Consider the following 14,525-nt stretch of genomic DNA (forward strand, 5'->3'; position numbering starts at 1 on the left):
CCAAAATCACTTGCCCCCTCCCCTCTCGGCCTGCCAAAAATCGCTTGCCCCCCCCTCGGCCCGCCAAAATGCTGCCCCTCCTTTTGAAGCCATTATAAGCCATTATAAAGCGTTTTATTAAACAGGCGCGCCACCATGAACCAAGCAAGAATCGCTTGCCCCCCCCCTCGGCTCGCCAAAAATGTCTTACACCCCCAATTTAACCTCCCCAGGGCTCATAATTATTGTACACTTTTTTGATTGTTTGGTTAATTGAAAAATAAATAAAACTTTATTGGCTCAATCAAACTTTTTTGACCGTCATTATTGTAAGCATATAATAATAATAATAATAACAATAATAACAATAATAATAACAATAATAATAATAATAATAATAATAATAACTATAATAATAATAATAATAATAATAATAATAATACTTTTACTATTATTACTACATAATCATACGAGTATATAGCATTTACATGAATCATGTTATTATTAATAATAAGAACGCAAACTTACCAGTGGATCTTCAAGTAGAAATCCAAATTTTTTCGACACATGATAATCTTCAAGTCGTGGAACATCACCAACATCAGAAGCCATGGTGTATTTTGTTCCGTCTAAGTTTAATAACGTTAAGTTCAAACAGTCTTTCAACACAAAAATAACTGAGACTATGTGGAGAAACACATCCTCGTCAGCAGAACTCCAAAAATGTTGTGATGGAATTGATTTTACGATTGACCTGAAATGACCTTAGTTTATTCCAACATTAGGCCAAGTAGAGTAAAAACATGTTTCACGTCCGGGTTTTCAACAAATAAGTGGGCAGAGGGGCTTTTTCTATTTTTTATCGCAAAAACGGTGTAAATACCCACCCTTGGAGCTGTTTCAGTATATACAATAATGCCTCGAAAGGGGGAATCCTTTTTTATTTTTTTGTTCTTAGAGGTAGGCCCCTCTATCACAAAACCTTTTTAGACATATTTTTGGAAGGTTATAACTGAATTTCAATAAAATGAAGAGGGGTCCTTAAACAACATGTTTATATTTTGTTTGTCTCTTTGTTTGTCTTATTATTTCGAATTTGTACATTGGCTTATAGGAAGATTTTCAACATTGGGGAGGGGGCCTGAAACCTGAAAAACTTTGGTGGTCTACCCCGGGGGTGCGCGAGGGGGTTCAAAATATAGGTCACAAACACCCATTTTCCCTCTATTTTATCACAATTTCTTAACTTCACCTAGAATTATTGGGGGGCTGAAAGGTATTCCAGCCCCGCACCAAAATTATTGAGGGACTGACCCCCCCAGCCCCCTGATTCCTAAGCCTATCTTGTACTTAACGAAAAACACCACATAATGATCGTTGGAAAAGTCATGGTATTGTTTACGTGTTTGTATTTTCGTTTTAATATATAGCTTGCTTTGCTATTTAGGGGCTGTGCAAGAAATAATATTTTCAAAAACCCGGGCTCCGTATTTTTGTCTGCGAGCTCTCAAATAATCCATGCATGCTTTCGTAATTGCGAGTCTCAAGTTTTGCAAATTGAGTTCGGGCCATTTTTTTTTTCAGTTTAAAGCAATTGATTTAAATAGTGTTAAAATGATGCACCAAAATGGCTTCAATCGGACCTTCATTTTGCAAAATTCTCAAACTTCTGATGGGGGAACACCCCCATACACCCCCTTGTGCAGTGGATAAACAAATGACCATTTTTGCTCTTCTTTCAACATCTTCCAATTTAGGTCTTATGTATAAAAAGGCTGCATGGACCGCTCATTTCACAAATTTTCGGCTTTTTCAATTTAGGTCTTCATGTTGCAAAAGTTTCTTACTTCTGAGGGCGCACATCGCCCTTCAGACACCCCCTGCGTCGCGCAAGTGCGACATTATGACCGCTCCGCGTACATTTCTTACATTTCATTGTATTTTCTTCTCAAATTAGCCCCCTCGCTGACTGCTCTAGATCCGCCACTGATGTTCTGCTGCGCCTGTTGTTTTGGTCAGTTATGCCTGTGCTTGAAACCTCAGGATTTCAGCAAAACAAATCCACATCAATTATGTGTCGGTGTGATACATGGAATCATTTTGGAACTAAGAACCCTTGGGACGATATTTCGTTTGGGGAACAACACAATTTGTGTACTAGGGACTAGAAAAATACATCATCTGGGTGCATGGTAACAATAGATGGTTGTTAGACTAATAAGACTTGATTAACAAAAGAAGTGAGGGTAGACTTTGTGTAACCAGCCGTTCGCCTCGAGCGTGGAACAACAAGCTTGGTAACATCAGAAGAAGAACGGAGTCGACGCCTAGAGTCATCACTGCCATCTGGAACATTGTACATAACAAGATCATTGGTAAGATAGCTTGGAGCTATATAGATCATGAAGACATTTATAGATATATAACAGAATCTTGTACTTAAAGTCATAATGTACGATCTTATAATATAAATTTGGTTAATTTTTTTCAAACCTGATTGTTTGGCATATTTGTAATGTTTACACATGTCACAACTTGCACCTAAATGGAATCAGCCAAATTTGTTGTGTTTGTAGGTAAACAGAGCAAAGTTCGACATAAAGTCATAATTCAAAGAATTATGACATATGTTCACCCATAGAACTGCGTGTTAAACGGTCAAAATAACAAGCAGTGTTTCTTTCACTTTACCTCGTTATTTCAGCTTAAAGTGGACAGAAACCATTCCCGATAATTATTACTAGTATTATTTCAGCATTTTGAGTATATAATGACAAATTTAAAATTTGAAGGAAATCGTACACTTAACCGGAAGCCAGTGAAGAGTACACAAAAGCTGTGACGAACTTTGGTCCCGTCCACAAGCAAACACCAACCGCGCAGCCTTATTCTGCAGGCGCTAAAATACGCTACAGGTCGACTTCCTTAGCGCCAAAAAGTAACGAATTGGCATAGTCTATTCGGGACAGGACCAAAGATCGTACAGCGTGATGACAGTACAGGCTTCTTGTGTAATGAACCTTCTTATTCGCCATAAATTACGAATATGTAAATTAACGCTCCGACACAGATCTGGTCGGACATATTCATGACAGAATCAAATATGACGCCTAATTTTTTTACAGAGGAGGTAGTTTGAATGGTTATGTTACCGAGCTCCATTTGTATAACAGGCAATGTACTCAATATTCTTGGTGTGGCGATTACTATAAACTCACTTTTGGCTTGATTCAGTTGCAACCTGTTTTGGTACATCCAGGTGTCTATCTTGTATATACAGTTAGAGAGTACACCAAGAGCACGGTCACAATCTGACCTTAAAAGATTGAGCACTGTTTAAGACTTCCGCTATCCATTTGAAATATTGCACTTCTTGTTCAGCTCCTCTGTGGAGATATTTTCCATGACAGCCATCTATGATCATGCTTGAGGTTCCACCAAGGAAACCTTGGGTTTTGAGGTCTTATTATTTTTGTTGCATGTCAACAAAATCGCTTAAATTTTCAGGATGATCTTATTTCATGTTGTTATAAGCAAATATAATGGTCCAGAAAACGCTAGTTAATAAATACATTTAGAAAAAGTACCTTAAAATTGGACTTTTTGAACTTAAACTTTTTAACATGTTCTTGCAGCCCTTTACAAAACTGATGATAGTTCAATTCCCACTTGACCATAAATTCCTTCCTACGAGAGCTGCCAATAATCGTTGATTCATTCACCTTTTTATAACATTTTTTTCCCAAAACGAGAGTAGTATTCAAGATACATATTACTTACTATGCAGAGCTGTACAATCTGTCTTGATTTAGCCTAAGCTTAGGTGGTACTACACCCCTGATAAATTTGTAACTAATTTTGCATTTTTCTTAAAAATAACAACACACTGGTAATTATTATTATTTATATTATAATTATTTTTTGAGAAAATGCAAAAATAGTCTAAAATGTATCAAGGGTAACGCAATTAATGACTTTACACATAACATACGTGGCTTTCGACCTCTGTGATTATAATGATCTCTCTCTCTCTCCCTCTCTCTCTCTATCCTCTCTCTCTCTCTCTCTCTCTCTCTCTCTCTCTCTCTCTCTCTCTCCCGCTCTCTCTCTCTCTCTCTCTCTATCTCTCTCAAAAGTTATAATATCGTTAGTAGCGCTCAAAACTACAAAACTACATCATATTTAACGTAGTATATTCGTTCAAGTATTCTTATTCGATATATATCAATTAATTTTTATCTTCTAACGAAAGTGTGTCGACAGAAATGTAATTATATTTGATATCTAATGTCTGGTGGATAATATATATATTATCGTCATCAAACATTCGTTAGAAGTTAAGCGAATAGGACATGTAGAATGTACATATAGATTGCATGACGAAGACATGTTGCATCAAATATTGTATTCAAAAAGTATACAGCGTGCCTTAGTCATATAAAACGATGGTTATCTGGATTGCTTTCTTTTGTTTTCTCAGTCAAGAAGACCCGCGTTTTTGGTGGTATCTCGCAAGTTCTTCAGGAAATCCATTGTTTCTGGAAGTTAGGATAATGATAATAATACACGATTAAATCTATGGTTTTGAAGCAATTATGCATTCACAATGATCTGTTTTATTTTTTACAAATTAGGAATTTTATATCACTATCTGAACGTTCTGACATTTTACTTATTATATATTGTTGTCTATAATCCAAAACCTGAATCGAAACTATTCCACTGTCTGTTTGATATCGGGACACGTGCTTTCTCGGACTGATCTCGGTCTCAAGCTAAGATCATTTTGTTATAGAAAGCTATCATTTAGGAAAGTGGTTTGGGAATAATATCCGTTTGTAACAAATTTAAAAAAAAGAGACACGGCAATATTTTAAGTGCAGAAAAGAAGGCATTGTGCATGCTCTGGGGCAGTTCAAATATGAACATGCAATATTCCCCTCCGCATATGATCGAGTTAAGATTATAGACATCACTAAGTGAACGAACTTAAACGTTAAATGTCAATTACGAGTGGAAATTTATAATGAGAATTATTTCATAAGCAATGAAAATTGGACAAAACTATGAGAATCGACAATTTTCTCATTTCAATTGAGAAGTTTTCAATTCTCATAGTTTTGTCCAATTCTCATCGCTCTTGAAAGAATTCTTGTTTTAAATTTCCAATAGTTACTGGTCATGGCTATAGGGTTTGAAATCTTCAGGCCCTCGTGCATCATGGGAAAATGTCGACATCCAAAGCCCGCGTAATACGAATACAATACAGGAACATATATCATTGTGGGTTTAAATGTCATTATAACGATGTTACATGCGAATGCACACTACAACAACAATTTACAATAGATCCATTTTCTATCTATTGATCACAGGGAATCCTTCGTGGAGCTGTTCAACATTATTTATTATCAAACTCGCGTGAAAATTCAATAGCAGCTACAACGACGATGTCGACTCTGGAGTCAGAAAAATTGACTGCCAAGAGCAACCGCTGGCGGCGCATCGCATTTTGAAACGTGATAATTTCTACGGTCCGACTTCTTATAGTAAACATCAATGTTACACTGGTCCACTTTTTGTGACACTTTGTAAGACTTCAGCGCCACATATCAGTAACAAATAATGCCATGGTTTGATGTTAAAGTCAGTATTGAGACTGTCTTGCTGGCCTTGGTGACCAAATGTAACGGACAATGCGAGCCCATAGGGTAGCGTATTGGCGGGTCCGCAGTGATGTTAACGGGCTTTTGGCCCCAGGGCACCCTTTTTATTTCGAACACTATTAGGGAAAGAGAGATATTTCAGTATCAGACCCTGACCAAAATTAGCCTTTCAGAAGAAACGTAAATAAGTAAACAAAATCAGCAAGACGTTAGCATAAATGCGGGTTGGGTTTTATGGTTTGGGTGAAGTTTTAGGATTAGAGTTATTTACATTAAGAAATGCGCTTGTTAGAGTTATGATTTGGATGATTGGGGTGGTACCCACTTCTCACAATGTTGCTACAAATTGATAAACGTATTCATTTATACTCACCAGTGCCTTGTCGTAAATGAGAACCAGCGTTTGGAAACTTGGGATTATCTTCTCTTTTTCCAGCAAAGATGATTAGATATCTGAGAAAAATAACAAACAAATTATGTAACCAAATAAAATAATGACCTCATGTGACACCAAATTCCTTTTATGTATATATTAATGAAGATTCGGTATAATTTGCCACGGGTTATTCAGATATTGTGTAATGGTAAATAAATGCAATGAATTTCTTCCCTCACACAAATACAGCACTGAATATGCTAGAGTACGACGTAGTGCTTATAGCATGCTTAGAGTGCTCGCCTTTTGTGGTCTGGGGCGCGGTTCAATCTCCGGTGGCGGAGTCTTACTGGCAAAAATTTAGAATTGGGTTTATGCAAACATTCATGCCGTTATTGGGCTATTCCAAAAAATAGGTGCACACCCCCTATAAGCAGTCAAGTTAGCTCAATCGTTAAGGCGTTCGACTATGGTGCAAGAGGATGCGGGTTCGAACCCTGGCGGTGCCTAGTATGCTCTCATAAAAATTGAGTTACCTTGAAATTCCCCTGGACAAGGAACTTACTGCTAATTGTCTCGTTGAAACCCGTACGAAACTCGGGGAGCTGATCCTGGTTGCGATAGTTATTTGTGGACTGCCTAGGGTGTGCGCTCTTGTAGCAGCAAAGTCCCTGATTTGTTGTTAAATGGTTTATGGAATGATGTGAGGCCGTAGTGGTCAGTGACAACCTGTAAAGTGTGCTGAGGCTTGTGGATCAACGTCTAGGCGTTGTGCCTGTGCGTAGCGCAATATAAATCACTGCGCTTTTTTTTAATTTTTTTTTTTTATAGAGGAGTAAATTTTCAATCAAAGAAATGTCCGGATTTCGAAGTCTGCTTTCTGAAAACGACTGGAATTCCAGTTGACAATGTTACTGGAAAAAGCTTGGAAATCCAATCAAATGAAGGAAAAATCACGGAAATGTTAAAAATGAGCTCTCAAATTGAGGATTTCTGATTTTGAACTATTGTTCTGCCGGATTTTTTTGCCTTTGGGCACTTTAAAAGTCTGGATTTCCAACAGTCACGACTGGACAAAAAGTCCGGATATCCGAACTCCTCTATAGGGGGTGTGCATCTATTTTCTGAAATAGCCCATTACACGTGTGTGTTTGTATACTCTTTTACGCTTCCAATGTCAGGATGTCTCTAAAATCAATGCAAACTGTAAATTGCAAAAATAATGTAATCAAGGAACCAATCATTACCCTACCTTACGACCATTTGAATATGACATGATCGGAACTGCGTCAGGGCTTCCAGGCATCCATTGTACAGTTGCTGCAGCTCCTTGTTGTTACCGCTTTCGACTGAAAATAGTTTGAATATTGTTAAACTAATTATGATCACGATACAAATTCTGACCACATATCGGTTGTATCAAATGATCATGATGATTGGTAGCTATCAGCTTCTAATGAATCACCCACTTCTTCCAAATTCAAGAGTAGGTCAGCTTGAAACGACTACAATTTATATATAGGTTAATGACCCTTTATTACATAAGGTGAATATTATACTGCATTTTGATATGGCAGTCTTGGCCATACTCGTTGGATACTGATTGGTACCAATCATTTTGATACACCCTGTATACATGGTATATCAGATTTAATTAAAATGTGAAATCATTAACCGCAATAAAAGCTAGAAGAAGAAATATATAATGTTGACGAAAACGAAGCAAGTACAAGAGGGAGATGTAGGCGAAGATGAAGGAGAAATAGAAGCAGCTCTGGAGAGACAAATAGCAGTGACTTGTACAAAGTAGAGGACTCAAAGTAGGCATATTGATTCTCCCGAATGCTGAAAATAACTTGAACCTCCCGCATTTGTGCATGCCGATGTAAGAGGGGAAATGACAAAGACTAAAGGCGCGTTCAGACAGAAGTATTCAGACGCAACCGGTAATGTTCAAAATGACGCATGGCTAAATCTCTATGTTAACGCAAAACAAAGCTGTCTCGTTTTTGACCAACCATGACCAGTCGTGACTCTGCTTGAACGCAACCTAAGAATGAGGATTAGAAAAGTGAGAGAAGAAGTATTGCAGAAGATAAGTGGAGAAGAATGCAAAAAAAAAACCCAGAAGGTGAAGAAGACGCGAATGGAACAAAAGGAGGAACAAGAAAGTAAGAAACACAGACGCCAGTGGGGGGATGGATGATGATGATGATGATGATGATGATGATGATGATGATGATGATGATGATGATGATGATGATGACGATGTTGAAGAAATTATAAAAGTAATAACGTAAAACACAAAAACTTCCTTTCAAATCGTGTCATTTTATACTGACATACCGTAAGTCTTAATCGATGGTCCATGCCACAGTGCAATGATGAAATCACGGTGAGCTGGGGGCATGTATCCACGAAACTTTTCTATTTCTGTTTCTGAAACATTGAGAAAGCGACCAATACAGATTTTGTAATGTAAACAACCAAACTGTGAATCATAGTTTCACGCAAATAAAGGAATAGTTGTTTTGAAAATAGGCAACTACAATTAATGAGCACTAAATGAACCCCAAGGAGTTGAACAACTTTCTCACCCATCCTTGCAAAACCTTAGTAACACCCCATTAATCCCCACCCATCCCCACCAGCACACCCCACAACACCGCCACATACCCACAATCACCCCAACAGTATATGCTTACTTTCTGTTCCAGGATCTATGCCCAAAGCAGCATCAAAACTTTGAATCGTAGAACTTGGTGCTTCACTTCCGCCAATAAACTGTGGAAAAAAACATACAAGAGAATGGAAGAAATTTATATAAAATTATGGTTCGTCCCTATCAGGGAATTATTAATTGAATACCCAAATTTGTTTTTAAACATGGCAACATTTTCAAATGTAACGATACTTTTTGTGAGGAGTTTGTTAGGAGTTTGTGCAAATTTCTACAACCCCTTGCCCAATGATATAGTAGCTACAAAAGAAATAAAGTGGCTCTGAAAAGAGCTGTTACCGGTATATAATTCAAGACCGAATTTTAAACCTTTAATTTATGAATGACGTCCTGAAACTAGACCGAAATGCTGTATTGCGCAGGTCAGCAACCAATCACACCGCGCCTTTGCCCTGACGTCAGACGCAAATCAGTATTATTTTTTAATTCCCAAGAATCGCTTTTGTCATTTATTTGCAACGGTTTTCTTTGAGAGGGCAGTTTAATTAGCCTTGACTTGCCTGTTTTGGTTCAGGGCTCACACCTTCGTATATCAGTCCTCCGAGACCCTTGTTTTTAAACGCAACACTATTAAAACTGCAATAATCAAACAAAAGTAAAATGCACGATTAACCGCTAAGCCTATGTAATGCTGTTCTTCACGGCTAAGGAATAACACTTTGTCATCCATAGTTCGGTTAAGGGTATGATGTACTGTTGGTCGAAGCAGCAGAAAAAAAAGTAGTTCACAGCATCTTGCGAATGGTAGTGAGCTTTAGCAAAAATTGCATTGCTCAATTCATAGCAAGCGTGTAGAAGAATTTAAATATCACAGATATACTTTTGTAGGTCCTGTGGTTCTTGAGTTATGTTGTAAAGAGGGCTGAAACAACAGCACTTTTGTAAAACGTACATAACTCATTAACAACAATACATTAAGCAAGTTTTCAAAGTATATGATTTGTAGAATGAACTTTTACAAAACACCAAAGTGTTATTTTTAAATAATATATTGATTAAGAAAATGAAACTATGTTTGTTTGTTTTTGGCTGCTTCGACCAACACTACCCCGTATACCCTTAAATACACAATTTCATAGACCACACTATAAGACGTGCATAAGGATATTTCACTATTTCATTATTTCATTCATGTTTTGGATTAATCTACAATGCAAATATTCTGCAAGGAAAACCCCTTGTTACGATATTTCAAAAATTAGGGTAAGTATTCTTTTGTACATTAAAGACAAATTTTGGTGCGGTTGGTGGAGGACCTTATTTAAATACGTATCGATTATCATCATCATCATCATCAGCCGTATTCAGCCCACTGCAGGGCGAAAGCCTCCCCAAGTTGGCACCAAAGTTTCCTGTCATTTGCTTTTGCCATCCACCTGATCCCTATGAAACTTGCTATCTCATCCCTCCATCTGACTTTCTGTCTGCCTTGGTGTCTTGAGCCCAGCCAAGACCTCCATTCTGTGACATTCTTTGTCCATCTATTATCTGTTGATCTTGCAAGATGGCCAGCCCAATGCCACTTCTTCATCTTTATTGTGTGGATTATGTCTGTAACTTCTGTTTGGCTCCTGATCCATGCCACTGTTTTCCTGTCCCTTTTGGTGTAGCCCAGCATACATCTTTCCATGCTATGCTGTGCAGTTTTCAGTTTTTGCTCCATCCTCTTAGTAAGTGGCCATGTTTCAGCTCCATAGGTCATGGCTGGTAGTACACACTGGTTGAAAACCTTTCGTTTCAGACAAGTTGGCATCTTACTTCTCATGATAGTAATAATTATTAAATACCCTCTTCGTTTTAATATATATCTTAAGTTCTTCCGATCAGTCCACACTGCAAAAAACGATTTGGCGAAATGTTGTCCAACGTTGTGGACATATGCCTATACCAACTGTTAGGTTATTCCAACCGCCCAACTCTATATAATTCACCTTAATTTCGCCTAACTTTTCATCAATCATGATTCATGTAATTCCCAATGTTGGGCTTTGATCAATGTTATAAATTCCATATTAATTGTGGAATATTATTTCAGCAACAAATTAATAAAAGACGTCGTCCAACAATGATTTCGACCAACTTGTTTTGTCAGTGTATGCACTCTAAATTTTGCAACGGATAATGTAGTTGTGACAAATGGTTGAACCGATTGTTGCACTGTCTTGATGCTACGTACTTTGAATAAACCTGTGTACATATAGTGCCTATATTACAATATAAATCCAATAAAGCATAGGTGTCAATTGTCTTTTTGAAAAAGACTCGTAATTGGTAATTAGTTTATTGGCTATTTAAACTGCACTAACATATAATTGTCCCGAAAATACAAACGTATACTTTCGGGACAACTATGTGTCAGTGAACTTTGTCCCGAAATTACATGGAGAAATTTGTATAAATTGTCTTCTAACAATCACGAGCCCTTTACCCAAAGACACATGTGGCCATTTAATAGTAATTATATCATATAAACTCTGCATGTACACATGTTTATTCAAAGTACGCAGCATCAAGAGAGTGCAACAAACGGTTCAACTATTTGTTCACAACTACATTAACCGTTGTAAGATTTAGAGTATGCTATTTCACGTTGTCATACTTTACCTGTGAAGGTACGGCCAAATCACTTTGTAAAACACTTCAGGTGTACATTGCTCTGTAAAAACAATTATTATTATTATAAGTGTTTGTGAGCAAAATTGTGAACCGTTCCTACAATACCTGGAACAAATCGGCAGACACGATTTTGAGATAAAGGCCACATGACTTAAAAAAGTTTTGAAATTGAATTTTATAGTAATTTGGTTGTGATACACCGCAGATATTGGACCAAAGCACAATGATGCCGACTCTACACAGGAAGTGGGATTATCAACAATACGCACTCCTGGCATGTGGGTAAAGGTGATATCCAGTGCGCGCAGATAGTATCACGTCATGGGCGTCGTGAACACACATGCACCCCAACGCCTCATAACATTCACTACGCGATCATTTCCTGGAGTGCGTGTATACACTTGCTATACGGCATGTACGGATACGGATCCCATGAGTGCGCATTGATGCCCAGCGGATCCCACTCTCGTGTGGTGTCGGCCACTTAAAAAGAAGCATTTGATCAATTGCATGTTTGGTCTTTGTTATTCGCCGTAGAAGTGACGTCATAATCGGATTAACTACCATAGCAATAGAGGAATACAATTTTTGAATAGATCGTCCTGCACTACAAGCAGATTGCAATAATTAGCTGTATATGTCAGCAAACATAGATTGAATACAATTCCGCTCTTTTCAAAGATACTAATCTTACAAGGGCGAGTGATCAGCCTTTCTTTGACATCTATGATTCAATGCATCGGTACCGCGTGAACGTTGTAGTACAGGGCGATATAGTCTAAATTGTATTCCTCTATTGCTATGGTAGTTAATCCGATTAACTACGTCACTTCTACGCAAAATTCCCATTACAGATTAATGCACAATGTGGATAAAGGTCCAGTGGAAGGATTGAATTAAGTTTTAACACTTTGATGGAAGACTGGTCTTATCCCGTCTAAAATACTACATGTAACGTGAAAGGCAAGTCGTCCTTCTCTTCTAAATCAAATAGAGATGAGATGTTTTTCAAACATATTTTGTCGAAAACATTAATTGAATGTCATTTGCATATTTATATCAATTGAATGTTACAAACACGGACTTACCGTACATTCGACTCAGAGTTTTCGTCATATTTTGCAAGGACAGCTCCATTGTTTTTAATGCTTCTGCTAATTTCTCCGGATCATTATCCTTAACAGCCTGCGAATTACCAACAACAACACATTACAACTAAGTAACTACACAAAACAGGTGAATGGACTTTACTCTTCTGTCCTATCTCAGTGAATTGAATTTTTTTCTCCACAGTTTATTGGCGGAAGTGAAGCTCTTGTGAATTGTAACCGTACAATTTGAACATTCTTTGGAGTGGTTGAAGATGATTAAACGTTTAACTTTTTTTTCTGTTTATTTTATCTCATCATAATACTATCGCGTGTGAGATCCGCATTCAACTACGTGTAAACTATAGCACTCATCCTTGACTTGGGGCTTCATGTTAAAATTACTGGTTGTCCTAAGGCTATAGATTCTACACTTGGTATAAAAGTTATTTAGTCATCCCCGTAATATTTAGTGAAAACTCCGGTTGAAATCAAGGATTTCAGAGAGAGTAGACTGATATAAAAAATATTACCTTATAATTTTCTGTGATTTCCCAATTTTGCGATGAGCTCTGACATAATTACGCCATAGCGATATCGTGTGGGGAATGTTTGTACTTACTGGAAAGAAGATACCTATAGCTACCCATTTGTTATCAAATATAACAGTATAGGACATGTTATATAGAATTATTAGTGGAAATGAAAGATCGCCTGAAACATAATCACAAGCATACAGTTGCTCAAAATGCTTGATTCGTCACTCTGCCGAATTCATAACGATATAAGGCATAATGTTGTGATTGCCCGAGTGTTCCTTCTGTAAAGGTTAGCAACTATTTTAAACTGTTGTAATTTGGTAGTTCACAGCATCTTGCGAATGGTAGTGAGCTTTGGCAAATATTGCATTGATCATTTCATAGCAAGCGTGTAGAAGAATTCAAATATCACAGGTATACTTTTGTAGGACCACCTGTGGTTCTTGAACAATGTTATAAAGAGGGTCGGAACAACATCACCTTTGTAAAACGTACGTAAGTTTTCAAAGTATGATATGTAGTTGTAGAAGAACTTCTGTAAAACATCAAGGTGTTATGTTTCAATAATTTAGATATTGAAAATCGATCCTTTTAGCTGCCTCGACCAACAAAATACTTAGTCAACCCTTAATCAGTTTACTCCCCGGTCCGGGAACTTAGAACGCGTCACTGACCTGCTGAGCATCCACCATGGCTCCCAATCCTGGTCCGCAATCCATTTCAATGGCAACATAGACCATGAACAACCAGCTAAATTCATTGCCACCAATGAGTGTAATGATACCCTCTAAATTTCTAAAAATGGAACAGAATAACACATAAAAAACAATGAGTGGATTTTCGACTGTAAAGTAACCCTTAAATTAAAGTAACCTTTCCAATTTCAAACAATCAAACAATTTTTATCACCTGTTTTAATCAGGTTATCAAAGGATATCGCTTCAATCGGGATATCAAAGAACTTCAATTTTCAGATTGGTGACTTACTCGAGATCTGGAGCTTTTGTAGGATCTTTCCGTTTCCAATTTGCTAGTCCATACGCCATGTTAGTGGTGGATGGTTGTATGCCAAGATGCTCGCATACCCCTGCCAATGGAACTGCAACTTGTTTGGGAAGAACCTTTAAAATTCAAGACACCAACCTCAAAATGTAAGGCGCAATTAAAATATTCTTCGTAATGTGTTTTGGTATAGTGTCAAAGAAAATTTCCAGATAATGTACCAAAATGTGTAAACGACTTACAGCGGGTACACCATCTTCACCAAACACCCAGACATATGCCTGCATCATGAAACTCAAAGCAATTTGAGCTAATCTTCTTTCCTCGTGGTTAGCTAGACGAGTGTGGTCCAAAAGTGGCATCTACGAGTAGGAGAACAAGATATATTTCAGTAATATACTAGTATTAAAGTACTCTTTGTTATTGGTGTAGAATTATTGGTTCGCAAGACGAGTGTGGTCCAAAAGTGGCATAATTGGGCGTTTTATGCTGGTTTCATACTTTCCTGCCGCTTGCCGC

General features: G+C 37.5%; 2 protein-coding genes across 4 annotated transcripts in view; both read right to left on the reverse strand.

Moving 5' to 3' along the window:
* LOC140164233 (indoleamine 2,3-dioxygenase 2-like) overlaps positions 1-14,525 on the reverse strand; it is a 46,035-nt gene that overhangs the window by 23,492 nt on the left and 8,018 nt on the right. The window contains exons 3-6 of one of the 3 annotated variants that reach the window (XM_072187492.1): positions 14,249-14,368; positions 13,992-14,125; positions 13,679-13,799; positions 12,466-12,562 (exon numbers count right to left, since the gene is read on the reverse strand). The exons of 1 other annotated variant lie outside the window; for it this stretch is intronic. In XM_072187492.1, the coding sequence (XP_072043593.1) occupies positions 12,466-12,562; positions 13,679-13,799; positions 13,992-14,125; positions 14,249-14,368 (472 nt within the window). Of the gene's footprint in view, positions 1-507; positions 690-12,465; positions 12,563-13,678; positions 13,800-13,991; positions 14,126-14,248; positions 14,369-14,525 lie in introns of those variants that run through there. One more of the 3 variants, XM_072187490.1, reaches the window with a different exon arrangement.
* LOC140164102 (indoleamine 2,3-dioxygenase 1-like) lies at positions 4,076-9,431 on the reverse strand. Its single transcript, XM_072187347.1, has 6 exons — positions 9,375-9,431; positions 8,727-8,805; positions 8,368-8,460; positions 7,274-7,370; positions 6,019-6,098; positions 4,076-4,517 (listed from the first exon to the last, which is right to left on the reverse strand). Exons 1-6 carry the CDS (start codon positions 9,429-9,431, stop codon positions 4,456-4,458), a joined length of 468 nt encoding a protein of 155 aa, XP_072043448.1. The 3' UTR covers positions 4,076-4,455.

This window comes from Amphiura filiformis, chromosome 11 (genome assembly GCF_039555335.1).
Source record: "Amphiura filiformis chromosome 11, Afil_fr2py, whole genome shotgun sequence".
Lineage (NCBI taxonomy): Eukaryota > Metazoa > Echinodermata > Ophiuroidea > Amphilepidida > Amphiuridae > Amphiura > Amphiura filiformis.